Genomic DNA, 26,719 nt, shown 5'->3' with positions numbered 1-26,719 from the left:
TCTCATCAATTGTCGTAAAAACCCATCTGGTTGACTCGTGTCCTTCACGGAGGAAAGTCCACCATCCTTACCCGCTCAGGCCAACATGTGACTCCTGACCCCACAGCAATGCGGCAACTGCCCCTCTAAAGTGGGCGAGCGAGACACTGGGCTGTGGCAGTTCTGGACAGGTAACCAAGGCTGGTGTTTGCCAATGGCGCCCACACCTCGGAGTGATTGGGGGGTGTCAAAGGTCTGCCAAATGAATGGGGAAAATCCTGCCTTTTAAATCCCTTACCTCTGGTGACTCTGTACTCTGGTCCATTGGAATATCCTGCCCCAGCGACATGGCTATTGCCCTCATCATCTGATCCTCCTCAGACATGCTGAGCTCCTGCAAAGATTTAATAAAGCACTCTCAGGCGGGAAGGAACACCGGCATTCTTGAAATGACAGCATGTGGACCGCCCCATTACGCGGAAAACCGACAGCAACGTGCGCCTGATACTGGACAAGGGGCCAGCAGCAGAAATAGCAAGAAATCCTGGCAGGTTTAAAAAGAAAATTTGCAGCGCTGAATTGGCCATTTTGAATATATTGTGATCGTGGATTCAACTAAGGAAAATGTTCAAGATCATCAGCCTTACTCTTTGGGTTCAGACATGAAACAATTTTTACCAAGTAACAGTCAATATCAGATTATCTACATAGAAACCTGCTCCACACCCGCTTCATCCCTGGATTGAATTCCAGTCTGTAACTCACTCCCGGGTATCTGTTATTCGATATATAAACCACTCCAAACCCCTCGGTTAGATTCCAGTCTGTAACTCACTCCCGGGTATCTGTTATTCTATATATAAACCACCCCAAACCCCTCGATTAGATTCCAGTCTGTAACTCACTCCCGGGTATCAGTTATTCTAAATATAAACCACCCTGAACCCCTCAATTAGATTCCAGTCTGTAACTCACTCCCGGGTATCTGTTATTCTATATATAAACCACCCTGAACCCCTCGATTAGATTCCAGTCTGTAACTCACTCCCAGGTATCTGTTATTCTATATATAAACCACCCCGAACCCCTCGATTAGATTCCAGTCTGTAACTCACTCCCGGGTATCTGTTATTCTATATATAAACCACCCCAAACCCCTCGATTAGATTCCAGTCTGTAACTCACTCCCGGGTATCTGTTATTCTATATATAAACCACCCGGAACCCCTCAATTAGATTCCAGTCTGTAACTCACTCCCGGGTATCTGTTATTCTACATATAAACCACCCCAAACCCCTCGATTAGATTCCAGTCTGTAACTCACTCCCGGGTATCTGTTATTCTATATATAAACCACCCCGAACCCCTCGATTAGATTCCAGTCTGTAACTCACACCCGGGTATCTGTTATTCTATATATAAACCACCCCGAACCCCTCGATTAGATTCCAGTCTGTAACTCACTCCCGGGTATCTGTTATTCTATATATAAACGACCCCGAACCCCTCGATTAGATTCCAGTCTGTAACTCACTCCCGGGTATTTGTTATTCTATATATAAACCATCCCAAACCCCTCGGTTAGATTCCAGTCTGTAACTCACTCCCGGGTATCTGTTATTCTATATATAAACCACCCCAAACACCTCGATTAGATTCCAGTCGTAACTCACTCCCAGGTATCTATTATTCTATTTTATATTTTTTAAATGTCACAGTTTGAAGTAATTAGCAAAAGAAGCAAATGAGACAGGAGAAAAATCTTTTCAAACAGCGAATGGTAGGGGAGTGGAAGGTACAGCCTGCAAGTGTGGAGGAGGCAGGGTTGAACAAAACATCCAAAATGGAAGCCGGTGTAGGTTTCTTGGGAGAAGACGGGAAGAATGACGCAGGGGCGAATTGCTCATTCGGAGGGCCCGTGCAAACACAATGGGCTGAATACCCATCACCGTTCTCAGGCGAAGTTCAAATGAAGGGGTTAGTTGGGAGGATGGCCGATTGGGTGGACTGAAGAGAAGGGTCGGAGGGGTTGTTTCCTTTCGAAGGAGGCGTTGTATTTTTGATTGGAGTACTGTGGGTAGGGGAACCCAGAATGGAGGAAGGATCTGTGGGCGAAGGCTCCACAAGTTTCGGTGCGACCACGCTCCCTCGCCCTTTTTTCACTCCGCGGAGAGGGAAGCGCAGAGAGGGAAATATGACGACAAAGGTTGGAGGGAAGTTGCCAGGTAACAGTGGAAAAGGGCAGTGGATGTAACAGTAAATGAAGGAGAGCCAGGCTTCAACAGACTGGGCGATGGGGAAAAGAGGGCAGGAGGGGTCGCACCGCACTTACACCAACAAAAGAAAAGAGCAAAAACTGAAATAAAAATCTGTAGACTGACCACAGCCTATGCTCTCGGGCTTTACAAAGACAATGCGTCAGGCATCCCTGGCCCACTACAACTACCACCCCACTCCATTCTCCACCCAACCCCATGTATAAAAAAAATTACGTGCCCTCACGCGTACAGCTCCTCCCATGAGCGGAGGGGGGTGCGTTAACAGGTACTCAGTTGCCTGCTCCATACTGCTCGTGTTCAGCAAGGCCTCCATGGCGTGCTCCCTTGTGAAACCCATGTCCATCAACTGAAAAACAAAGGCAATTCATACAGGAATCTGGCACAGTGCGCTCGGTAATCAATACACAACTGTATGTCCTGACTCAACGCACGCCTGTGCGCCACTGGGGCCCACCACTTTCTTTGCCCGCCGCCCTCAATCCTGCTTTGAGCCACCCTTGAGAGGTAGGATCCAAATCAGAGAGGATTTTCGTTCTGCTCCGTTTACTCGGAAAACCACAGGACTGGAGGGATCCACGGGCGGAACCGTGGACCAGACACATGGCAAAGGGAGCTGTGGGTGCCTTTCCACCAATCTGTGAGTCCATCAGTGTGGAGGATCCACAGATGTGCACGTATCTGTATAGTGACTTTGGAGCGGTAACAGAGCAATAAAGGATACTTTAAAAAGCACCATGCTTGACGAGCAGCACCTCAGGCTGAGGAGCCAAACAGGGAACAAGTGCTCCACCCACAGGGCAGGAAGGGAAAGGCAGGAAGGCGAAAGCAGGCAGCTGAGGTCCAAGTTCATACTTTCATTCGCTGGCTAGGTCGAGTATTTGTTGTCCGTCTCTAATTGCCCCTTGAGAAGGTGGTCGGTGACCTTCTTGAGCCGTTGCAGTCCCCGTGTGGTGTAGGTACACCCACTGTTGTGTTAGGGAAGAAGCTCCTGGATATTGACCCAGTGACAGTGAAGGAACGGTGAGATATTTCTAAGTCAGAATGCGCAGTTCAGAAGGGAACCTGCACGTGGCGGCCCTCTCATACGAACAGATGTATTAGCAGGCGAAGGCCGCTCGTCCCCTTGAGCCTGCCCCCCCCCCCCCCACCCCCCTCCCCACCGAGTTCTAGATTCTCCCACAAGAGGAAACACCCTCTCCACACATCTGCCCTTATAACGTGTCATGTAAGAGTCCCTTTAAGAAATGTGTATTTCTCAAATGACAGCACTGATGTTAGAACGTGGGTGGAGCTGGGCGGTCTTTCACTTTCGTTTTGAGCTGAAAAGCTGCTCTGTGGCTCTGTTTAGTTTTGTTTTAGATTTGGAGAAGCTGCAGTCACAGCAAGATGTGTGTGAATATCTGAAAGCTAAAGCATGTTCATTTGGTGATTTCAAAGTGGTAACTGCTCTCAGTAGAGAGTTTAAACCTGCTGTCCTTCTGTAAAAAGGGTTGTCTTATGGTTGTCTTATAGAGTACTATATTCTTTGGGGGGGGAGGTGTATTTGAATTGATGGTTGCTAAGATGTTCACTGTATGTTTATAAAATGTTAATGGGGTTCATAGAATAAACATTGTTTTTGTTTTAAAATACTCTTAGATCTCTGTTGCATCACATCTGTAAAGTGGGCCCTGGTGTTCCCCATAACCAAAATCTATTTAAACTTGTGGGTCAGGTGAACTCCATGATACACTTTGGGGTTCTCTAAACCCTGGACCATAACACAAGTGGTTGTGGTCTCCGGTTCGGGAGGCGCTGCCGAAGGAGCCTTAGTGTGTTGTTTCAGTGCATGTTGTAGATGGTACAAACAGCTGCCGTTGTGCGTCGATGGTGGAAGGAGTGAGTGTTTGTGGATGGGATGCCGAGAAAGCGGGGCGGCCTTGTCCTGGATGATGTCGAGCTTCCAAAGTTTTGCTGGAGCCACGGCGCAGCAGAAGGCAAAATATCAACAACATTGCAAGGACTCAACCTTCGTTTTTGCTTTAAATCGGGGCACGTTTGCAAGTTTACTGCAGAGTTTGAAAATCGCCTGGCCTATTCCTGAGTTAAGAGCCCTTTCCCTATTCTAGTTTTTAAACAGTGAGGAACTGGGCCTGTGATTCTCTCTCGAATTCCGATTAATGAGACACAATCTCATTTAAGCATACAAAACTCTTACATTGCTCGACAGGGTGGGTGCAGGAAGGATGTTCCCCCTGAAACGGGGGCACAGTCTCAGACTAAGGGATAGGCCATTTAGGACCGGGATGAGGAGAAATTTCTTCAATCAGAGAGCGGAATTCTTTACTTCAGAGGGCCATGGAGGCTCTGTCACAGATAGGTTTCGAAAGATACCCATGACATCAAGGGATGATGCAGGATGATGGCGCGGAGGTAGATCAGCCATGGTCTAGCCCAATGGACAAGGAGGCTCAAGGGGCCAAATGGCCGACTGCTGCCCCTTTGTTCCATTAAGGAGCAGGAGGTGATCATAAAGCCGATCAACTCAGTACCATCACTCGGTTAGATCAAGGCAGATCTATAGCTCCATCCTTAGTTCTGTAACCCTTAATACACTTAGCTCAACAAAATAAAAACAATCGACCTTGAGTTTAGAATTTTGTACTGTCCTCCAGCATCAACAGCTTTTTGGGGTTTAAGCATTTCAGTTCGATTTCCATTAGCATTTTTGCTCCCTCCACCACCGAGGCGCCATGTGCACCATCTACAAGATGCCCTGCAGCAACTCACCAAGGCTCCTGAAGCAGCATGCTCCACACCCACAACCTCTACCATCCAAAGTGAGTGGGCAAAGGGTCTGGCAGGTGGAGTTCAATGTTGGTAAATGTGAGGTCACCCATTTTGGTAGGAATAACAGCAAAATGGACTATTATTTAAATGGCAAAAAAAACTGCTGCATGCTGCTGTGCAGTGACCTGGGTGTCCTTGTGCATGAGTCTCAAAAAGTTGGTTTGCAGGTGCAGCAGGTAATTAAGAATGGGCGGCACGGCAACACAGTGGTTAGCACTGTTGCTTCACAGCTCCAGGGTCCCAGGTTCGATTCCCAGCTTCCCAGACTCAATGGGTACAATGGCCTCCTTCTGCATTGTAAATTCTATGGTAAAGAAGGCTAATGCAATTTGGTCCTTCATTGCTAGAGGGATGGTTTAAAAGCAGGGAGGTTATCGTGCAACTGGAAGGGTGCTGGTGAGGCCACACCTGGAGTACTGTGTACAGTTTTGGTCTCCTTACTTGAGAAAGGATATACTGGCACTGGAGGGTGTTCCGAGGAGATTCACTAGGTTGATTCCAGAGTTATGCGGAGAGACTAAGCAGACTGGGGCTATTTAGAAACATATAAAACTACGAAGGGGATAGGATAGAAGCAGGGAGGTGGTTTCCACTGGCGGGTGAAACTAAAAATAGAGGGCATAGCCTCAAAATAATGGGGAGCAGATTTAGGACTGAGTTGAGGAGGAGCTTCTTCACCCAAAGAGTCGTGAATCTGTGGAATTCCCTGTCCAGTGAAGCAGTTGATGCTACCTCGTTGAATGTTTTTAAGGCAAAGAGAGGTAGATTTTTGAACAGTCAAGGTTTAAAACGTTATGGTGAGCGGGCGGGTAAGTGGAGCTGAGTCCACAGAAAGATCAGCCACGATCTTATTGGGTGGTGGAGCAGGCTCGAGGGGCCAGATGGCCCACTGTTGATCCTGGTTCTTATGAAAGGACCTGGAAGTTCCCCTCCAAGTCATTCCTGACTTGCGACGGTATCGGCCGTTCCTCCACTGTCGCTGGGTCCATATGCTGGAACTCCCTCCCTAACAGCACTGTGGGTGCACCTACACCACACAGGACTGCAGTGGTTCAAGGCAGCAGGTTACAACCACTTTCTCAAGCGGCTTAGGGATAGACAACAAGCGTTGGGCCTAGCCGTCAACACCCACATTACGTAAAAGTGCTACCTGACTAAAGCCCTGAATGGAGTGGCTCGAAAGCACCTTTGATACGGCCCTGGGAACTGATCCCACCCATCATCATCCCAGTTGAAACCAGCCAGTTTAGCAGCGACCACAAAGACAGGACTTGCTGACTGTCTCGGCTCACTGTTCTTGTTTTGATTCCCGACAACGAGCGAGACTTAGGAGCAGGAATAGGCCATTCGGCCCCTCAAGGCTGGTCTGATTGTGGTCTCAATTTCACTTTCCTGCCTTCCCCATAACCCTCTGAATGATCCGATGCCCCAGTCTCCACCGCTTTCTCGTGTCTAGACGTTCAAACACGAAGGCCAGAAAGGTTCTGCCCATCTCTGCCTGATTTAGGGTCTCACCAAGGCCCTGCATAGCTGCGGAAAAACTATCTTCCATTCCCTCGCCGGCTCCAAAATGAGCAAATCTAGGCCAGACCCTCGGAGGCCCTCACCTGCTGAAGCTGTTGCTGGTTCACTTGGGGCTCACGCCTCGGCGCTGTCCCTTCTTCCTGGGGACCCTCCTCCTCCGTCCTGCTGCCCTCTTTCTCCTTGGACAGGCGCTCACGGATCACGGGTTCCCCCCTCAGGATGTGGCACAGGATGGCCAGCATCGACTCAGCCATGCGCCCACCATACACCTTCAGCGGCTTGCGGTTCCACAGGTTCTTGATGCAGTTAAAGGCTGCCTGTTAAACATTACATTAAAAAAAACATGAGCGTGTGGACGATCGTTCAGCTGGCCCAAGCTAGGCTTTTAACCAAATTAAAAACTAGGAACCAGAGGAGAGATGAGGAAAAGCATTTTTAAAGCAGCCGTTACTGGAATTTATTGCTTGAAAGATTTATTAACTTTCAAACGTGCATTTGGATAAATACTTGAAAGGGAGATTACAAGGTTGTTTGGAGGAAATGGGGCTAATTCTTTCAGAGAGCCAGCACAGGGATGAATGGTCGAATGGCCTCTTCTTGTGTTGTACATTCTACACCAAGATGGAGGCGTAAAGCTTACCTTCTGTGTCACCACCAGGAACCGGAGTGCGCTGAACTGTGGGAAGTTCTGGCCACCGGGTGGCTTGGCTGGCAGAGAGTGCGGAGACTCCAGAACGGTCGTTGGGTTCACCATCTTCTCCACGAGCATCAGCCAAGCGTCGAGGAACTCGCCTGTGCCATCCGGGAGCTCCGTGTGCTCCAGGCCTTCGGTGATCGGCACTTTCCCCCCCATCGAAAGGGCCCAGTTAAATGTCCTGTCAGGAAACGGGTTCGGAGGTTAAAGAACTACACACCCCAATTGAGACAAGTACGCGAGCTCTACACCGACAAATCACGTGCGTCGATCAACAGAAAGAGTGAATTTAGGCGAAAACACATTCGCAGCTACCCACAAAGTCTATAAACTGCACCCCCCTCCCCTGGAGACTAAAATGGACTATTCTGTTCTGGACATGACACTCCTCTCAAACTGCCTCACCCAAAATTCCATTTACAGTGAATTTGTCCAGTTTCCCCAACAGAATTACTCACTCAAACAGGGCATCGTGGCCGCCAGAGCACAGGAATTTCTGCAACATCAAATGGTAAGGATATTTCCTCTCGTCGAACAGCATGGGCGACGTGAAGCCCACTGAACAGATGAAGAAAGTCAACCTGAGGAAAGGAGTGGGGGGTTGGGGAGAAGAAAAAATATGCACAGAGTCAGTCCCAGGGCCGGACACACAAATCAAGACAGGAGAGGGGTCTAAGTGAAACTTTTTTGGGGGATGTCTCAATAGGTTTTGAAATAGGCGTGATTTCACAACTGTCCCTAGTTTGGGACTAAAATGGCTTTTGTGGGCATTAGGAAATAAGATTTTGGTGCAGTGGCGCATGAGGGGTACGTTGCCGGGACAGCGCAGTACCAAGTTGCAGTATCTGACCCTCACCTCTGTGCACTTTGGAGGAATGGTTCTGTGCAGCATTGGGAACTTGTCCCCTCGACGTCAACAGATCGGGGAGTGGCGACTGCCCCTCGGCGGATTGCACCTCGCGTCTCCGAACCACACGGCTCCAAAGGCGCCACATGATCTTTTGAAGTTCAACCGGTTTTAACATCTCATTCAGGCAGCAGAACCTCAAACAATGCAGCACCCCCTCAGTACTGGCCTGGATAACGTACCCAGATCCAGATTGAGAGTCTGGGATCTTTACCTACTCATGCCAGGATAGGTAACGCAGAATTATATACACAAGGCTCCTGTGCCCCAGAATCTAAATAGGCGAAGGGGCAATATGATAGGCCAGCATTTGTTGCCCATCCCTAATATCCCCGAGACAAGGTGGTGGGTGAGCCAGCTTCTTGAACCGTTGCAGCCCCAGCATCGTAGGTACACCCACAGTGGTTCATGAGAGTGTGTTCCAGGATTTTGACCCAGTGACAGTGAAGGATGGATGGCGTGGGACTCGGGCGGGCATTTGCAGGCGGCGGTGTCCCCATTTGTCTGCTGCCCGAGTCCTTTTGGGTTGCAACGGTCACGGGTTTGTCAGATGTTGTCGAAGGAGCTTTGAATGAACACTGGGCATAGGAGATGGCTGCATCAGAGAGGAGAATTCTATTTCTCAAGGAATCATGAGCCTTCCTCAAGTGGAAGCAGAGTCTTTGAATTACGGTAAAGGTAGACAGATTCTTCATTAACAATCTGGGGGGGGGTTGTTAAAGGAATGCCGAGTTGAGGTTACAATCAGATCAGCCACGATTTTATTGAATGGTGGAGCAGGTTCGAGGGGCCGAGTGGCCTTCTCCTGCTCCTAATTTGTAGGTTTGTGTGTATATCCTCCTTGGATGGGCCATCCATTTGATCCCACTCCCCTGCTGGGTGACACCAGCCCTGGAAATCCTTTTTCTGAGTATTTCCAATTTTTTTCCCCCAGATTTTGGAAGGAATTGGTGCGGTAAAAGAGAGAAAAACTGTAGGGCAAGGGTACACAAATTTAAAATCAGAGCAAGGCAAACCAGGAAAGAAGCGAGGAGACACTTTCAAAGTCCGGTAACAAAGGCGACACTCTTGACAAAATGCAGTAGATTCGAGGTCAAATAGGTTTACATTGGAGCGCGTCAGACTTTTGACGGTCAAAGTTTCCGAGATTATTGAGTCAAGGTGGGCGGGATGGTTCTGAGATGCAGATCAGGCTATGATCTCACCGAGTGGGAGAACATGCTCGAGGGACTGAATGGCTTTTCCCTATTTTGCTGTTCGGCCAACTGACCCCACATTTCCAGATTAAATCTTTACAACGATAGGATTCTTTCGCCCGCCTGGCATTTAACTGCCCAGATGAAGACCAAAAACAGCGTCAAGGAAGATAAGATTTACCTGAACCGGGGAGTTGGAGTGTAAGGAGGCGGTTGCCATGACAGCCCTTTGGTTAGGAGTTTGGTGAGAGCAGATGCCGTCCCTCGTGCCGCCGGCGTGGGCGCGGTAGTCGTGCTGGCAGGGTGATGACTTCGTCTCTGCCGCACGGGCGATCCGACGCACAGCTTGACCAACAGGCCGAAGAGCTCGGCCAGTGCCCTGCCGAGCCTCGAGGACGCTGCAATTAAAAGGTAGGATGAAATTCATTGCTGGAGAAAGGATCAAGTCAAACGAAGGAACAACCATCACGGGTAATAATCAAGTCCTGGTTATTGGAAATACTACTCAGCCGGTTTAGATGAGTTGGTGTGTGCTGCGGAGTGTGGCCAACAGTGCGGGTTCAATTCCCGCACCGGCTGAGGTGTAGTGATCCTCAGATTAAATCATCACCAGTCAGCTCTCCCCCTCAAAGGGGAAAGCAGCCTATGGTCATCTGGGACTATCGAGACTTTACTGGTAGCTGATGGCGATTGAAGGGGCACAACAGTTGGCATGAGGGCGAATGGGTTCACACAACTCTGCTCCCAAGTATCATCCAACATCCCATTTAAACTGATACAACACCCACCAGCTCAGCCTGCTGGCGTTGCACGCAAGCCCGCAATTAACTCAGGAAGGTGGCACCAGGTAAAGAGAGTAACAAGAAGGGGGGGGGAGAGAGAGAGAGATAAATCACACACGCTTGCTTGACGAAACAGGTGGAATTCTAGACTAGGGGGAAGGAGGAAGCAAAATAAAAGTCAGTCTCTAGCGTCAGAAAAGGAAATCAAAGGGCAGCACGGTGGCCTAGTGGTTAGCACAGCTGCCTCACGGCGCTGAGGTCCCAGGTTCTATCCCGGCTCTGGGTCACTGCCCGTGTGGAGCTTGCACATTTTCCCTGTGTCTGCGTGGGTTTCACCCCCACAACCCAAAAATGTGCAGAGTAGGTGGATTGGCCACACTAAATTGCCCCTTAATTGGAAAAAATAATTGGGTAATCTAAATTTATTTTAAAAAAAGAAAAAAAGAAAAAAAAGGAAAGGGAAATCAAAAGCAATATACTGCAGATCTGAAATAGAAGCTGAAAGTGCCAGAAGAGCAGCCTTTGCGGAGAGAGGAAAGAAAAAGTTGATGTTTTGAGTCCGACGTGACGTCTTTGGAACTGTTCTGGCCTCACATAAACTAGGTTTCTTTCTCCCCAGAGGCTGCCAGAGCCGCTGGGTTTTTCCCAGCACTTTGACTTTATTTGACGTTTCCTGCAAAATAAGCGCTGGCCTCTGGTCAGCGAGTGTTCAGCCACTGGACCTCTCTCAAGATTTCACAAGGCTCTCGCTATCACAGCCAAGCAACTGCACAAAGTTTACCCTCAACAAATTCCATCATTAAAGCACCGGTATTGTGACTGCGGCAAAGGGCTTTTTTGACGCGTCTATTTCTATTTAATCTGGTCAATATTAGATTAATTTTGGTGCAATCCACTGGAAGCTACTCACCCGAGAGCAAGGGCTTGATCTGCTTGATCCGTGCAGCCATGGCCGGCGTGATCTTGGACTTCCCTTTGGTGTCAGATGTACTAGGCTCATCCGTTTCCATTGGTGCGAGTGTGTCGCCGTCCAGGCTGATCCCCTCCAGCAGTCCCTGAGTTGAAGACTCCACACCGCTGCCCGTCGCGTCCATTTCCGCTTCTGAAAGGCAAAGTGGAAATGTGGGATGGCGTCACAAAGTAATTGCCGCCTTTGGATGAAGGCGTTGGGATTTTTATTGGCGACACCTTGAACTGACAACAACTTTGGGAGTCGTTGCTCCTGCAGCAGCAACACGTCAACTTTAAAATTCTCAAAAGCCTCCACAACCTTAGACCCTCCCTCTCTCTGAACCTCACCAGCCCTAGAATCCTCCGCGATCTCATCTTTCCACCTATTCTGGTCTCCAGTGTATTACCGATTTTGATTGTTCCACCATGGCGGCACAGTGGCTAACACTGCTGCCTCACAGTGCCAAGGACTCCGGTTCAATTCCGGCCTTGGGTGACCGTCTGTGCGGAGTTTGAACGCTCGGCTTGTGTCTGCGTGGGTTTCCTCTGGGTGCTGCGGTTTCCTCCCACAGTCCAAAAATGTGCAGGTTAGATGGAGTTATGGGGATAGGGTAGGGGAATGGGCCTAGGTAGGGTGCTCTTTCAGAGGCTCGATACCGACCCGATAGGTCAAATGGCCTTCTTCTGCACAGTAGGGATTTTATGACCATTGGTAACTATGCCTTCAGCTGCCTGGGTTCGGAGCTCTGCAATCCGCCTTTTTAAATATTCTTTTGATGGGATGTGGGCATCGCTGGCAAGGCCAGCATTTGTTGCCCACCTCAAACTTAAACTGGTTCAAAGGGCAGTTAAGAGTTGTCCACAATGCTGTGGGTCTGGACCACGTAGGCCCGACCAGGTAAAGATGACATATTTCCCTAAAAGGACATTAGTGATCCAGTTGCGTTTTTACAACAATCGACAATGGTTTCATGGTCACCTTTAGACTCCTCATCACAGAATTTTATTGAATTCAAATTTCACCACCTGCAGTGGCGGGATTTGAACCTGGTCCCCAGGGCAATAACCTGGGTCTCTGGATTATTAGTCCAGTGATAATTTCCACTGTGCCACCCCCTCTCCAAATTCAAACCCCATCTCTTTGATCATGCAGAGTATAAAGGAGAGCAGTTACCGCGTCTCATAGTAGCCAAGGACTCACCTGCTCTCTTCGATCCAGTGGAGGTGCCCGGAGTAGCAGCGTTAGCAGGCTTGTCCTCCTTTGGTACCAGTTTCTGCATGTCGGCCTGACCAAACTCGCAGCCGGCTGGAAGACTGAATCCAAGCAAAACCAGTTAAAACTGGCACGCACCTTCAATCTGAACCTTGTCAACTTGTGCAAAGTGTGTATTTCTGGCAGCGCGCACCAATTACCCCCATAAAATCTGACTAGTGTGGGCAGCCAGCTTTTTTGAAACTTTTCTATTTGAGCTGTATGAAGGGCGCAGAAGAGACGCGTGAGAATAACTCCAGGGATGAGGAACTTCAATTATGCGTATAAATTCAAAAAGTTGGGACTGTTTTTCTTGGAGAAAGGTTGAGAGAAGAACTGCTCGAAATATTCAAAATCATGAGGGGTCTGGATGGCGTAAATAGGGAAGAACCATTCCCATTGGTAGAAGGATCGTGAACCAGAGCGAGACGGTAAAAGTAACAGTGGCGACATGAGGAGAAACCTTTTCATACAGCGAGTGGTTAGATTCTTAAACTCGCCGAGGCAGGTTCAATCGAGGCTTTCAAAGTGGAATTGGATCAATACCTGATCAGGAGGAATGGGCAGGGTTACTGGGGGGGCAGGAGGGGGAGGAATAATGGAGTGGGCAAGTTGCTCATTTGAAGAGCCAGCATCGACACGATAGGACAAATGGCCTCCCGTGCTGTACATTTAAAAACCTGCATAGTACCGTCTGGGGTGCCTCGTGTTCGCACAGATGCAGCCCCGCAACGAGGTCAGGCTGACATAGAACTAGGCAGGAATGCGTGGTGAGGAGGGTTCAAGGGGATATGGACAGCATCCGTGAAGAGAGAAGGGAGCTAGCGTTTCAAGTCTGGATGAATCTTTGTCAAAGCTCAGTCGTGATCTGTTTGAAAGGCCGATTGGCTCAACTGCTGCTGCTATTTCCTAGCATTATTTAACAGGCTAGTACACTGAGCCTCCACTGAGATGACCAGCTCCTTGGCTCTGCATTGACCCAAGCTCCCACCATCTCAGCGAGGAAAATTTAACTTTTTCCCAATCACTGCATTTTTAATCTAATTTCTCTTCCCAAAATTTGGGTTTCAGATTAATTCTGTACAAACAGCACAAGATGAAACGGCGGGGGTAAAATGGGGTTATATCTGGCAGCTGGTATCTGCAGCCCAAAATGTAATAGCGGCAGTCTGTCAGACATGCAGTGGAGCGCCACCAATATATAGTGCAGGAGATGAATGTATTGGCACAATGCCCAGTGTGACAGGCCCACCTTAACCATTTTATTTCCAGTTTGCAGACCCAGATTTTCTGCAATTGGGTCTGGCCTCACCTCTCTCCTATTACTTCAATTCAATTAGAATTCTCAAACCCATTCTTTGAGATCAGGACGCATAATCCAGAACAGTGTCAGGGCCCTGCTGCGTAATCCCTGGCAACCCAGTGTCTCAAAATACTGGTGCATAAGGAAATCCAACCTCCGAACCCAACCTCCCCCCGCCTCCCTTATTCTTCCTGCCTTGTCTTCGGAGTTTCGGTGGCACTCACCTGTTCGGGGTACAGAGGGACAGCAGCACAGTGCTTTCCCAGACCAGAGAGCAGTACAGCTGGCTGAGTTTGTTCAAGACGTTCAGGCCCAGCTGCGAGCCCCACTGGTTCACCGATATGGAACGGATTTCGCTCTGAAATAACAAGGACATTAAAGAGTCAGGGCACAAATACACATACGCACGCTGCATCTTAAAAGAGGGGAGGGGAGGCAAACAGAGTCAGGAGCCCTGGTGGCCATGGGCATGTGACTAATGGGGAGCCATGAAATCAGGCGTGGGGGTGGGTGGGGGGTGGGTGGGGGGGGGGGGGGGGGGGGGGGGCAGAAGGTGCAGCACGGTGGCACAGTGGTTAACACTTCTGCCTCACAGCACCGAGGTCCCAGGTTCGACCCCGGCTCTGGGTCACTGTTCGTGTGGAGTTTGCACATTCTCCCCGTGTCTGCGTGGGTTTCGCCCCACAACCCAAAGATGTGCAGGGTAGGTGGATTGGCCACGCTAAATTGCCCCTTAATTGGAAAAAAATTAATTGGATACTCTAAAACGTTTTTAAGAAAGCAGGCAGACAATGACATGACCTGTGGGCCATTCCGTTCAAACAGCAATTAGCCTGGACCCAGGACCACAATGCAACTCTGGAAATTAATAATCTTTGAAACCTAGCTCAGGGTGGGGTGGCTGGGGAGGAAGGTGAGAAAAGCAAAAAGGAGCAAGGTAGGTTACTGATATTTAGATGAGCACACGAAAGGCCATAGCATACAAGGCTACTGACCAAGTGGTGGAAAGTGGGATTAGAGTAAATAGATGCTTGATGGCTGGCGCAGAGTTGATGGGCTGAAGGGCCTCTTTACAGGCTGTAAAAACACTGTGACTCTACAAATAAAACTGTTGCAGTTCACAGAATGTCGCTCACAAACTGATTGTCAAAGTAAGACACAGCCGAATCGTCCGTTTGGGTAGATACTGACACTTCTTTTACCACGGGGATACCCTGTGCTTGGGCCAACCTCAGCCGGAGGGCAGAGATTCTGGACTTGATCGCTGATTCAACCGAGGGGACGAGTGTTGCTGCGGTTTAAGACCAAAGTGTTCACTACGGTCTTTCTGGGTGAATGCATACAGGGACGTACGCGAGTGACAGGGAGCAAACAAGCGAGACAGCAAGAGGGAGAGCACGAGTGTGCGAACAGTCAACTCAGCTTCTCATCAGAGCCATTAACCTGAACCTTTGATGTCATCGCGCTCCGCAGACACGGCCTGGCAAGCAGCGTGCTTTCCAGATTCTTTCAACCCTTACCTGTCCCACCCTGCAGGTGTGCACAAACATCATGATGTAGGCATGCGCGGCTGTGAGAGCGTGCAGCAGCGGCGTGGCCTGGGCCGAGAGGGTGGCATCAGCCACGTTGCCGGCGTTGGCCAACTCCCGCAGGAGGACGGAGCCACCGGGAGTGTCAATGGGCCGATGCAGGGGCTCCAACGACGACAGGATGGTGTCCAACTGAACGAGACCTTCCTGCAGCACCTTCAGTTCGTGAGAGAGTGTCTGGATGAACATGATGGGGAAAAGGTGGATTAGATTTGCGTTATGTTCCAGATGATGATGTGCTCGATACAAAATGGACCGGCTAAGCATCCCATTTAAGGGAGGCAATTAAACTAAGCACCAACATCTCAAAGAAACAAAGATACAGGTGGCATTGCAACTTCAGAAAGTGCAAGAACACTTTACAGTGAATTAAGTATTTTTTTTAGTTTATAAAGTATGTACAATCAGAATTTAAACATAGTCAACTCCCATAAACAGGGTTTAAATTACCAAGTAATTTAGTTATGTTAGTTGAGGGATCGAGGTTTGTGAGGACACTGAAGAGAACTCAGACCAATCACACTGCACCACCATGCACTCCCCTCCCCTAGCGCTCCCTCGGGGCTGCCTCCCCTAGCGCTCCCTCGGGGCTGCCCCCCCCCACCCTCCAGGGGCTGCCTGCCCCTCTCCTGCCTCGGGGCTGTCCATCCCCCCCCCCCCCCCCAGGACTGCTCCTGCTCCCCTTTTGACCTCCAATTCAAAAGAACCCGTTGCCTGGCAATCAGAGAGGCCAAGGCCACGGCATCAACCCCCTTTCCCTCCAGCAGCTACAGCACCTCTGAAACATCAAAGATTGCCACATTGCCTCGGGGCTGCCCCTGTCGCCCCATCGGCACAGCAAACTCCAGTGTGGTGTTCCTGGGAGCTGCCAATGCTCCCGAAAGTGTGGTGCTCCCCCTCCCCCCGTCCCGTCCCGCTCCCTGGCTGTTCCGGGTCCCCGACATTGCGCCGCTCCCTGGGGGCTGCCCAACCATTAGCTGATTTTGAAAGAATGCTTTTCTTGACCGTCTCAAGAGACTACCGTCAATCGCAAGGCACCCACCAGAATGGACTTGCAAACTCCTGCGACGGCCTGACAGGCAGCAGAGGTGGGAAAGTCAATGGGAAGGTTTGGAAGGCCCAAGATGCACACAAGTGGCTGCAGCCCCTTCTGTGTCACAAACTCTTGGCAGTGGTCATCTGTCGTGTTGTTGCTCAAGATCGACTCGACAAACTTCATCTTTTCAACAGAAAGAGAGACACAATGGTTAGGGGGACATCTGAGTAAATGGGGTGAACACAAGCATACACCTTGCTACCATTAGGGAAGGAGTTCCTGGATTTTGACCCAGCGACAGGGAAGGAACGGCCAATAAATTTCCGAGTCAGGATGATGCGAGTGCTTTGCACGGGAATTTGCAGGTGAGGGTACTCCCATGCATCTACTGCCCTTGATCTACATGGTAGAGGTACTGGTGGGGACGGGTCTGTCACTATATAACACTGGAGTACAGTACTGGTGGGGACGGGTCTGTCACTGTATAACACTGGGGTACAGTACTGGTGGGGTCAGGTCTGTCACTGTATAACACTGGGGTACAGTACTGGTGGGGTCAGGTCTGTCACTGTATAATACTGGGGTACAGTATGGTGGGTACAGGTCTATCACTGTATAACACTGGGGTACAGTACTGGTGGGGACGGGTCTGTCACTGTATAACACTGGGGTACAGTACTGGTGGGGTCAGGTCTGTCACTGTATAACACTGGGGTACAGTACTGGTGGGGTCAGGTCTGTCACTGTATAATACTGGGGTACAGTATGGTGGGTACAGGTCTGTCACTGTATAATACCGGGGTACAGTATTGGTGGGGACGGGTCTGTCACTGTATAACACTGGGGTACAGTACTGGTGGTGACGGGTCTGTCACTGTATAACACTGGGGTACAGTACTGTAGAAACAATTCCTACTTTTGTGGGCGCAGTGCATGCATAAAGCAGATAGATTTGCTTGTCTCTGTATAATACGCCTTTGCATCGAAATACACATTGCTTTGAGTTGAATAGTTCACTTACCACGTTCAGTATATAATCCATCAGTGGGATCGGTATCCTCTCCTCCGTGCCAACCACCCTGACAATGCACAAAGAAGAAAAGGGTATTTTGGAGATGAACGACATTTGAAAGGACAAAGGCAGGCTCTGCCACTGCTCTGCAACCATCCCCGACAGTCTGAGGGGCTTCATTGGAAATGGCCACTGAGTAGTGGTAGTTTGAGCCGCTCTCACTGTACAGCTGCCGCTCGAGGCTCACAGCAATGGAGGGAATTCAGCCTTCCATGCTGGGACGATCCAAGCAGTTCCACTCTCCTGCTCTTGCCCCCTCTGGCTGTCGCTGTTTCCCCGCCTTCATATAGGTATCAATTTTTCTTTGGAAAGCTATTACTCAATCTGCTGCCATCACCCTTTCTGCCATGTTAATGATATCATCCCTGGTTTTTTCGCTGGTCACCTCAAACCTGTGCTCCCTCCTTTACTGCCCTCTCTGCCACGTGAAGCAGTTTCTCCTTACTTGCGCTACCAAAACACCGCATAATTCTGACCCACCTCTAATAATTCACCTCTTCAAATTCTCAGCTTAGTCCGAACTTTCCATATGTTAAATTAATAAACTAAAAAGTAAACCAGCTCAAACTTTTGATTCGTACAAATTTTTAACAACTTGTCACTGACAGACATATATATAAGTATCACCCTTATGTACAGTAATCAGGCTGTAATGCTTATTGTTTTGCAAGGGGTAATATTTGACACTGAGGCACGTACTATAGGAACACCTTGTGGGAGAGTCTAGGACCAGAGAGCAGAATCTCAAGAGTAAGGGGCCCCCATTTGACACAGAGATGAGGAGGAACTTCTTCCCTCAGAGGGGAGTGAATCTGTGGCATTCTGTACTGCAGAGCCGCGCAGGCTGGGTCGATAAATATGCTCAAGGCCGAGAGAGATAGATTTTTCATCAGAGAGGGTCAAGGGTTATGGGGAAAGTGAGGATCATCACATCAGTTCATCATGACCTCACTGAATGGTGGAGTGGACTCAATGGGCCAAATGGCCTCCTCCTGTTCCGATGTTTTATGAACCGCTGACTAGAAGCTTGGGCAAAGCAGCAGGTTTTAAGGAGCTCCTGAAGGTTCAGAGAGGTTTAGGGAAGGAATTCCACAACTTCGGGCCTCCCCGGGCAGTTGAAAGCACAGCCGCCAATTGTGGAGCGATGGGAATTGGGGAGATGCTCAGGTGGCCGGAACTAATGTCTGTGGCGCAGACATCCCGGAAGTTAGATATAGGGAGGGGTGTGGGAGCTAAACGAGGTTCCAGTGATAGGGAGGGTGATACAGCCTGGAGGAGGTTACAGAGATAGCGAGGGTTACTGGGGATGGAGGTTACAGAGAAAGGGAGGGTTACTGGAGGTGGAGGAGGTTACAGATATAAGGAGGGTGACTGGGGATGGAGGAGGCTACAGAGATAGGGAGGGTTACTGGGGCTGGAGGAGGTTAGAAAGATAGCGAGGGTTACTGGGAATGGAGGAGGTTACAGAGATAGGGAGGGTTAGAGATAGCGAGGGTTACTGGGGATGCAGGTTAGAGATAGGGAGGGTTACTGGAGATGGAGGAGGTTACAGAGATAAGTAGGGTTACTGGGGATGCAGGAGGTTACAGAGATAGCGAGGGTTACTGGATGGAGGAGGTTACAGAGACAGGGAGGGTTACTGGGGATGGAGGAGGTTAGAAAGATAGGGAGAGTTACTGGGGATGGAGGAGGTTACAGAGATAGAGACTCTCGCCTCGTGTAGGTGACACTGAGTTAAGACCATGGCCGGGCATTTATAATAAGGAGTGAACTGGAGTTTGTGTCTGTTCTGCAGTTGGCCCAGGGGTCGATCGATCCTGGGGGTTTACGGCGGGTGACTGAAAGACATCAAAGGGATCTGAACTCGCCTCTTTCCTCCTTAAAATATTCCAGCAGTTATTACCAAGAGAATTACTGTCGAGAAATCGGAGCACACAGCATAGGGGGTTAACAATCAGTTAAATAATCACGGCTTTCTTTTTCAAATGAAGACAACATGCTTTTGGCAAGTGCTCCGAGCACTCGAGGAAACCAGACAAAAATGAGACACAAAAGCAACGTACTCACTCTTAATCTGGAGGGGGCAAGCGGACTGCCATCAAAATGGCGACAGGGCTGCTCGAGGTGAACAACAGCTGCTGCCCCCCCCCCCCCCCCCCCCCCCCCCCAGGATTTCAGACAGATAACTGCAGCGAGCATCCCTGCATTCGGGGTTCATTGTCTCTAGGGGGTGGCGAGGAAGCAAAATCCTCGGATTGGATGCGACTGTCGGGTCAGCACAGTGGGAGACACCTCACGAGCAAATTGGCCCAAAGCCTCTACCTGCGCCACCATTGCAATGCGCCTGTTCCCTCCACTGGCGGCAACCCCCTCCTTTCTCTGACAAAGAGACATCGGACTCGAAACGTTATCTCTTTTCTCTCCCTACAGATGCTGCCAGACCTGCTGAGATTTTTCCAGCATTTTCTCTTTCATATCAGATTCCAGCATCCGCAGTAATTTGCTTTTCAAACCCTCCTTCCGACAGATTTGCGTCACCACGTACGGGGTTAGGTTCTCCGCGATCACCTGAGGTTCTGCTCCTTTATAACCGTTTCCGCATCGGTCAAAAACCGATGAGTGGCGGAAAGACAACAAAACCAAAGAAAATTGCGTGTTTGCACACCGGCTGCCTCGAGCCTCCCTCTGTTAGTGCACAGGCAAGGGTAAGACTGGCCAGTGGCACGGTCTCACAACAACACAACCACAACAAGCTTCCACTGCGCCGGCGTGAATCGTACCACAGCCTTTGATCTGAGCCCAAATAAATACTAGGCAGTCCCTTTCAGAAACAAGGCTTATTCAGGCTGAAATGTCGGGAGATGGCCGGCTGGTGGGGCTTAACTGTTTGTGATCATTGACATGGAGGCAGTCTTTCGCTCTGGCAAGCAATTCCAGTTCCTCCCTCGAGAAGGATTTAAAAAGTCCAGGGAGGCATCACTCTGCAAGGTGTGCAGCAGGCACAGAGAGGTCCAAGGGAGCATGAAAGGGGCTGGCACCTCAGGTAATCAATGCCAGGAAAACGGCCAGGCCTGGGCTGGTGCCAAGAACCTCGGTAGCCTTGGCAACAAATAGACAGACGTCCACATGTCAAACCACTTGCATTTATATTACCATTTTAATAACTTGGTGAAAACACCCCAAGCCACTTCACACTTGTGTAAACTGACAATGCTGACACCGGGACGGTGGAGAAATTTGGACTGTTTGGTCAAAGACGTCAGGATTATAAGGAGCAGTCTTAGCAGAGACACACATGGAAAGGTTTAGGGAGGGATTTCCAGAGCCTGTACCCTGAAACCAGTGAAGGGACAATCAACAATGATGGGAGTGGGACTGACAAGAGACAATAGGGTGAGTGAGTACTGACCCTCAAGAGCTCTATGGTGACATCAATAATTTTTTGATCACTTCTCAAGTCACATCGGACACACTATCGGGCCAAAGATCCAAACCTCAACGTATGTTTCCTCTAGAAAAGAGGGGGTGGGGGCCGTCGACTGAGGGACCCCAGTATCCCGAACTCAAATCTCATCCAAAATCTTTTGGTTGACCAACCAGGGCCAGAGACCAGCACGTGAGCCTCTGTTAGGGGGGGAAGAGGTCAAATAAGTCACGATTGCTAACGCCTTCTGTATCTGTTCATAGGTTCCAGAAGGGAGCAAGGACTCTCGAGGACAAATGCAAAGTTAACATTGCCCAATTCAGAGCATCGGTGCTTCAAAACATTCAAATCTTATTATTCCAGCAAGACATCTTTAGAAAATGAAAATGAAACAAATTAGTTGCTGTAATGATAAAGAAAATGAAAGTGTCTCCCGGCTGATCGCTAACTTCCAATTAAGGCTTTGAGGTCCATAAATATATCCTCAGGAAGGGGCTGGGGTGCTTGCAAAGTTCTATCTGTGCTGGATGAAGATGCTGCACACCTTATGTGCTTGATACTTGCTCTGTAGTTCCCCCTGTCTAAAAAAAAACAAAAAAATACCTCTGCAACAATGACAACCTTTGCCTCTGGGTAGTCAACACTTGTTCTATTTCGGCACTGTCTACGAGTTGACAGAAGAACTGAATATTCTCAGTTTCGTCCCCTGCTGCAGCACAAGCCATTGTGGGAGTTACAGCTCAACCAGTGCAGTGGCACTATCTGCAACAGCATTTACCTCCAGCCCCAGTGCATTGATGTTCGCAGGATTATGCATTGTACAGCTACTGTGGGGCATTGCTGCCTCACAGCAGCAGGGACCTTGGTTGGCTATGCATGTGGAGTTTGCACAATGCCCCAGTGTCTCCGTGGGTTTCCTCTGGGTGCTCCAGTTTCCTCCCCCAGTCCAAATATGTGCAGGTTAGGTGGGGTTAGGACATAGGGTGGGGTAGTGGGCCTAGGTCAGATGCTCTTTTAGAGGATCGGTGCAGATGCGATGGGCTGAATGGCCTCCTTTGGTCAGGAATTCGCGAGCTTGCCGTTTTCTTTTACACGATGTGGACGTCGCTGCTCAGGCCCAGCATCTATTGCCCACCCCCAATCGTCTCGTGAGAAGATGGTGGGTGAGCCGCCTTCGTGAACCGCTGCAATCTGTATGGTGTAGGTACACCCACAGTGCTTCCAGCATTTTTACCCAGCAGCAGCGAAAGAACGGCCAACAGAGCTCCTAGTCAGGACGCTGGGCGGCTCAGAGAAGAACTTGCAGCAGGTGCTGATCCCAGGCACGGCTGCCCTCTTCCTCCCGGGGCGAGAGGCTGCAGGTTTGGAAGGTGTAGTCGATGAAGCCTTGGCAAGTTGCTGCAGTGCATCTTGTAGACGGCTGTGTGCTAACTGGTTGCTCCATTCCCTAACATCACAACAATGACTGGGTTGTGGTTTTGAAAGTACTTCGCCGGCCTTGCGGTTGCAAAAGTCGCTGTAGAAACTCTTTCCTTTGCAACTGTACATAATGGATCCGCAGGGGCCTGGCAGTATTGCCGACCAGTCTGAGCACTAATTGAAAGGGTACGGATATAGTTTCCCTGGAAGCAGAGACTTCAGTTCTGAGGAAAGATTGGACAAGTTTGGATTGTCCATCGGAACAGAGGTTATGCCGTGACCTCCGAGTAGAGGTTAAGGTTATGAGAGGCTTTGACGGAGCAGAGAAAATAAAAAAACACCCCCTCCGGAGAGGAGAGGAAGTCAATAACCAAAGACTCTAAATCATTGGCAAAACATACTGGAGAGATGAAATTTGGCAATAATTCAGAGGGGGATTCGAACAGGTATTTGAGGATGTGGTTTTTGTGATTCCCTGATGCTAACGCGTTTAAAAGGACTGCGGTTTCTGCCGAAGCTGCTTATTCACAGCTCTCGTGTTTCTCCGCCACGTTTCCTCTTGAAGCGCAGGTATGGCTCCTGGAGTGGGCAAAGGAGCAGAGGGAGTTGGGTGGTAGCGAGCGTGGGGTGGCAGGGTCCTTACAGCATTTCGAGCTGTTGCATCGATCCATTTAGATGTTCAATTCTCCACAGGCTGTTTGCAATGCCACCGTAACTCATCCCGTTAGATTTACACTTTCAGTTATACAGCATTGACGTTTCGGTTGAGTTTCTCCTTTTGAGATTTCAGTTGGATCTTGAACCAAGTCTGTTCCAATCACTCAGTACTAAATGCGTTAGGGCCCACCATCTTGTTTGCCTGGAACATATTGTGACAGATTTATATTCTGCGTGCGACAGATTTATATCTCGTGTGCAATCGGACATTAACTGCTTTGCGACTGAACAGTGACTGACGTGCGGACCAGTGCGCACGCACAAACAGCCATTTTGTATCGACAGGAGACAACCCATCTTCTCAGCAGGCGATCTGAAACGGAGGGGTTGGTTTTCGCCTTAGCCCACCCCACCGACACTGTGGGAGTCAGCATTCTGGTAGTTCGAGGGTTAACAGTCCAAAGCTGGGAACTGGAGGCGCTGCCTTTCCTTTCCAAAGCACTGCTTATGGCACAGGTTCAGAGATGACTTGGGAGCATTTGCCAAAAATTCAATAAGAAGCAAAGCCAAACTCCAGATAGAGAGAGAGAGAGAGGGGGGGGGGGGAAGGGGAAGAGAGAGAGAGAGAGAGAGAGAGAGAGAGAGAGAGAGAGAGAGAGAGAGAGAGAGAGACATTCAGAAAAATGTGTAAAGACTCTTCAGAGGTAGCAGTATGTACTGAATGAGTTGTCTGCCACTGCTAAAAGGCAGGGTCCTAACAAATCCAACTCGCACCATCCAAGCACAACGCATTTAAAAGGGCAGCACAGTGGTTAGCACTGCTGTCTTACAACACCAAGGAGCCAGGTTCAATTCCCATCTCAGGTCACTGTGTGGAGTTTGCCAGTTCTCCCCGTGTGCATGGATTTCGTCCGGGTGCTCCGGTTTCCTCACAAAGTCCAAAGGTGTGCAGGTTAGATGGATTGGCCATGATAAATTGCCCCTTAAATGGCCAACGGTTAGGTGCAGTTACAGGATGGGCCTGGGGATTTAGCATGGGTGGGGCGCACGTCCGGAGGGTCGGTGCAGACTCGATGGGCCAAATGGCCTCATTCTGCACTGTAGGGATTCTAGGAAGGATAAAACAGCTTTTCTTAAAGGAAGCTACCAGCAATCTTCGGGCAATGCGACTGACCTTCAGAAGGACGGTGCTCCTTAAACACTGAACAATTGAATTGAGGTTTAGCTACATTTATCTCCCTTTGTGTAAGGTGGTGCATTTTGGTAGAAAGGATATGAAGAATAAGAAGCAAAATTCTTAAGGGGGTCCGGAGACAATTGAAGTTGGCAGGACAGGTGGAGAGAACAGTTAATAAAACAAAGTATCATAGGCTTTATGAATAGGGGGCTATGCTGAACTTATACAAGACACCAGTTACCCTCAGCTGGACTTGTATAGTTCTGGGTACGACACTACAGGAAGAATCTGAACTCATTGCACAGAGTGCAGAAGAGGTTGACAAGAATGGTTCCTGGGATGAAAAACTTCAGTTCCAAGGATAGCTTGGAGCGGTTAGGACTGCTCTCAGAGGGAAGAAGGCGATTTGCAAAAGTGGTAAATGCGATGTGAGGAAATGCGTTTTCAGCCAGAGAGCGGTTGGGATCTGGAATGTGCTGCCTGTGTGTTGAATGCAGGTCAAATCGAGGCATTAGAGAGGGTGATTATTGGAATAGAAACAGTGCGCAGGGGGTTACAGGGAAAGGGGGAAACAGCACTGAGACACGATGATCGCTTGGAGAGGCAGCAACAGACACGGTGGGCCAAATGGCCTCCTTCTGCACCGTAACAATTCTGTAACTTCGCTTCTCAGCGAGATAAACTCCAACGGCAAAACTTGGCCTTCAGTCTCCATGTTATATTCAATCTATGGCAGCAAGCTGGTTTAGCTCACTGGGCTAAATCGCTGGCTTTTAAAGCAGACCAAGCAGGCCAGCAGCACGGTTCGATTCGCGTACCAGCCTCCCCGGACAGGCGCCGGAATGTGGCGACTAGGGGCTTTTCACAGTAACTTCATTGAAGCCTACTCGTGACAATAAGCGATTTTCAATTTCAATTTTCAAGAGGTCAATATGATTTCAAGTGTTATGGAGGCTGGAGACAGAGTTCACAAGAAAGGGAGAGAGGTTTAGGCAGGGAGTTTGAGAGCAGTGGACTGCTGGATGCAGGGGATGGAGGGTGGTTGTAGGAGATGTAGGTAAAACAAGGTCAAGCCAAGAGAAAATGGATGCCTACAGATACAATTTAAACCAGTGTTTTTTTCAAACATTTTCCCCCAGGACCCACTTTTGCCAACCGGCCGATCTTTGCAACTCGCGCCACATTCTCCTGCCTTTAATATGACAGGCGACCCTGCTTGGTCTTCACAAATTCACTCCACTCAGGTTCGCAGGAGGAGGGGGCAATGCATGGATCAGATGCAGAGTTCAGCTGGTGCCTTCGTGCCGTCTTCATCTTTCTGAAAATGGAAAATCCAGCCTCGCACATGTTGGTCATCATGAAGGGCAATATCACAATAAAATGATGATTTTACTCAGCACTGGATACTCCTGGGAAACGGCACTCCAGAACGCTGACCTCATGAACTTGTGCGTTTTCAATGTGCTGGCAGAGATCAGGTGCAGCAGTCTCATCATTTGGAGTCAGCTGTAAGTTTATGTGACTCTGGGATCTCAAACACAAAGGGATGTTTAGCCCACCTCTTCTCATTCAAGGTGTGAAACTTCTCCTCTGGAAAGTAGCAACAAAACCTCTTAATCAGTGCAGCCAGATGTGACTCAATAAGGCTTGCCAGTCCAGTGATGGTTCCCTTACTAATACCGTTTTCTTCCATGTACCGTAGCAGTGTGGGAAACGTGTAGCAGTTTTGGCTTTTATTTGCCAATCTTTCAATGACTTTTAGAAAGCATTTATTTCTTCACAGTGCCAAAAGCAATCACCATCCTTCCCTTGCAATTTTAGATTCAATTTGTTTAGAATTGAAAAGATGTCTGAAGGGACAGTGAGCATCCAAGTTTCATCACCAAACGAATCAGCCTGAGGAGGCAATTTCTCAAGGAGGAAAGTGTGGATTTCATACCTCAGTTTGTAAACTCTGTCAAGCAGCCAACATATCTGTGTGTGGAACAGTAAATGTGTGCAGTCAGTCCCCGTATCAGAAGAGCCTCGAAAAGCCTGCTATTGCGTGTGCTGTGTTTAATGAAATTCACGACTATCCCAATTCCTTTCAACACCACTTCAAGATCAAATGGAATTCCTTTCGCTGCCAATGCCTCATGGGGAATAAAGCAATAATTCCAATGTCCTGACCAACTTGATCCTGACTATAACTCCACTGCTCTTCTCAATCATGTTAGCTGCCCGTCGTTTGTGATTCCTCTGCAATGAACCCAGTCGAAGCGACACTTTCCAGCCACGTAACTATTCAACGCTTCAAAGATCTGTGAGCCAGTCGTGCTGGTTGGTAATGTGGATTTGCTATGCTGGTTGACAACAAATTCATTGTGCCAAACATACCTTTGTTAAAAAAATAAATTTAGAGTACCCAATTCTTTTTTTTTTTCTCCCCCAATCATAGGGCAATTTAGCATGGCCAATCCATCTACCCTGCACATCTTTGGGTTGTGGGGTAAAACCCACGCAGACACAGGGAGAATGTGCAAACTCCACACGGACAGTGACCCTGGGCCGGGATCGAACCCAGGTCCTCAGTGCAGTAGGCAGCAGTGCTAACCACTGCACCACCGTGCCTCCCTGGGTGCCGAACATACCTAACGCAAACTAGCACA

The 26,719-nt window shown here is 49.2% G+C and overlaps 1 protein-coding gene across 1 annotated transcript in view; it reads right to left on the bottom strand.

Moving 5' to 3' along the window:
- The window catches only part of huwe1 (HECT, UBA and WWE domain containing E3 ubiquitin protein ligase 1), a 191,086-nt gene that overhangs the window by 98,051 nt on the left and 66,316 nt on the right, over positions 1-26,719 (bottom strand). Inside the window, exons 23-34 of the mRNA XM_038782552.1 lie at positions 17,344-17,401; positions 16,329-16,505; positions 15,218-15,463; positions 13,922-14,055; positions 12,344-12,456; positions 11,102-11,293; positions 9,591-9,807; positions 7,765-7,887; positions 7,253-7,487; positions 6,696-6,929; positions 2,477-2,605; positions 278-373 (exon numbers count right to left, since the gene is read on the bottom strand). Of these exons, the coding sequence (XP_038638480.1) occupies positions 278-373; positions 2,477-2,605; positions 6,696-6,929; positions 7,253-7,487; positions 7,765-7,887; positions 9,591-9,807; positions 11,102-11,293; positions 12,344-12,456; positions 13,922-14,055; positions 15,218-15,463; positions 16,329-16,505; positions 17,344-17,401 (1,954 nt within the window). The remainder of the gene's footprint in view (positions 1-277; positions 374-2,476; positions 2,606-6,695; positions 6,930-7,252; positions 7,488-7,764; positions 7,888-9,590; positions 9,808-11,101; positions 11,294-12,343; positions 12,457-13,921; positions 14,056-15,217; positions 15,464-16,328; positions 16,506-17,343; positions 17,402-26,719) is intronic.

The sequence above is a fragment of the Scyliorhinus canicula genome, chromosome 21 (assembly GCF_902713615.1).
Source record: "Scyliorhinus canicula chromosome 21, sScyCan1.1, whole genome shotgun sequence".
In the NCBI taxonomy this organism is placed as follows: domain Eukaryota; kingdom Metazoa; phylum Chordata; class Chondrichthyes; order Carcharhiniformes; family Scyliorhinidae; genus Scyliorhinus; species Scyliorhinus canicula.
This window is presented reverse-complemented; position numbering and strand designations above follow the sequence as displayed.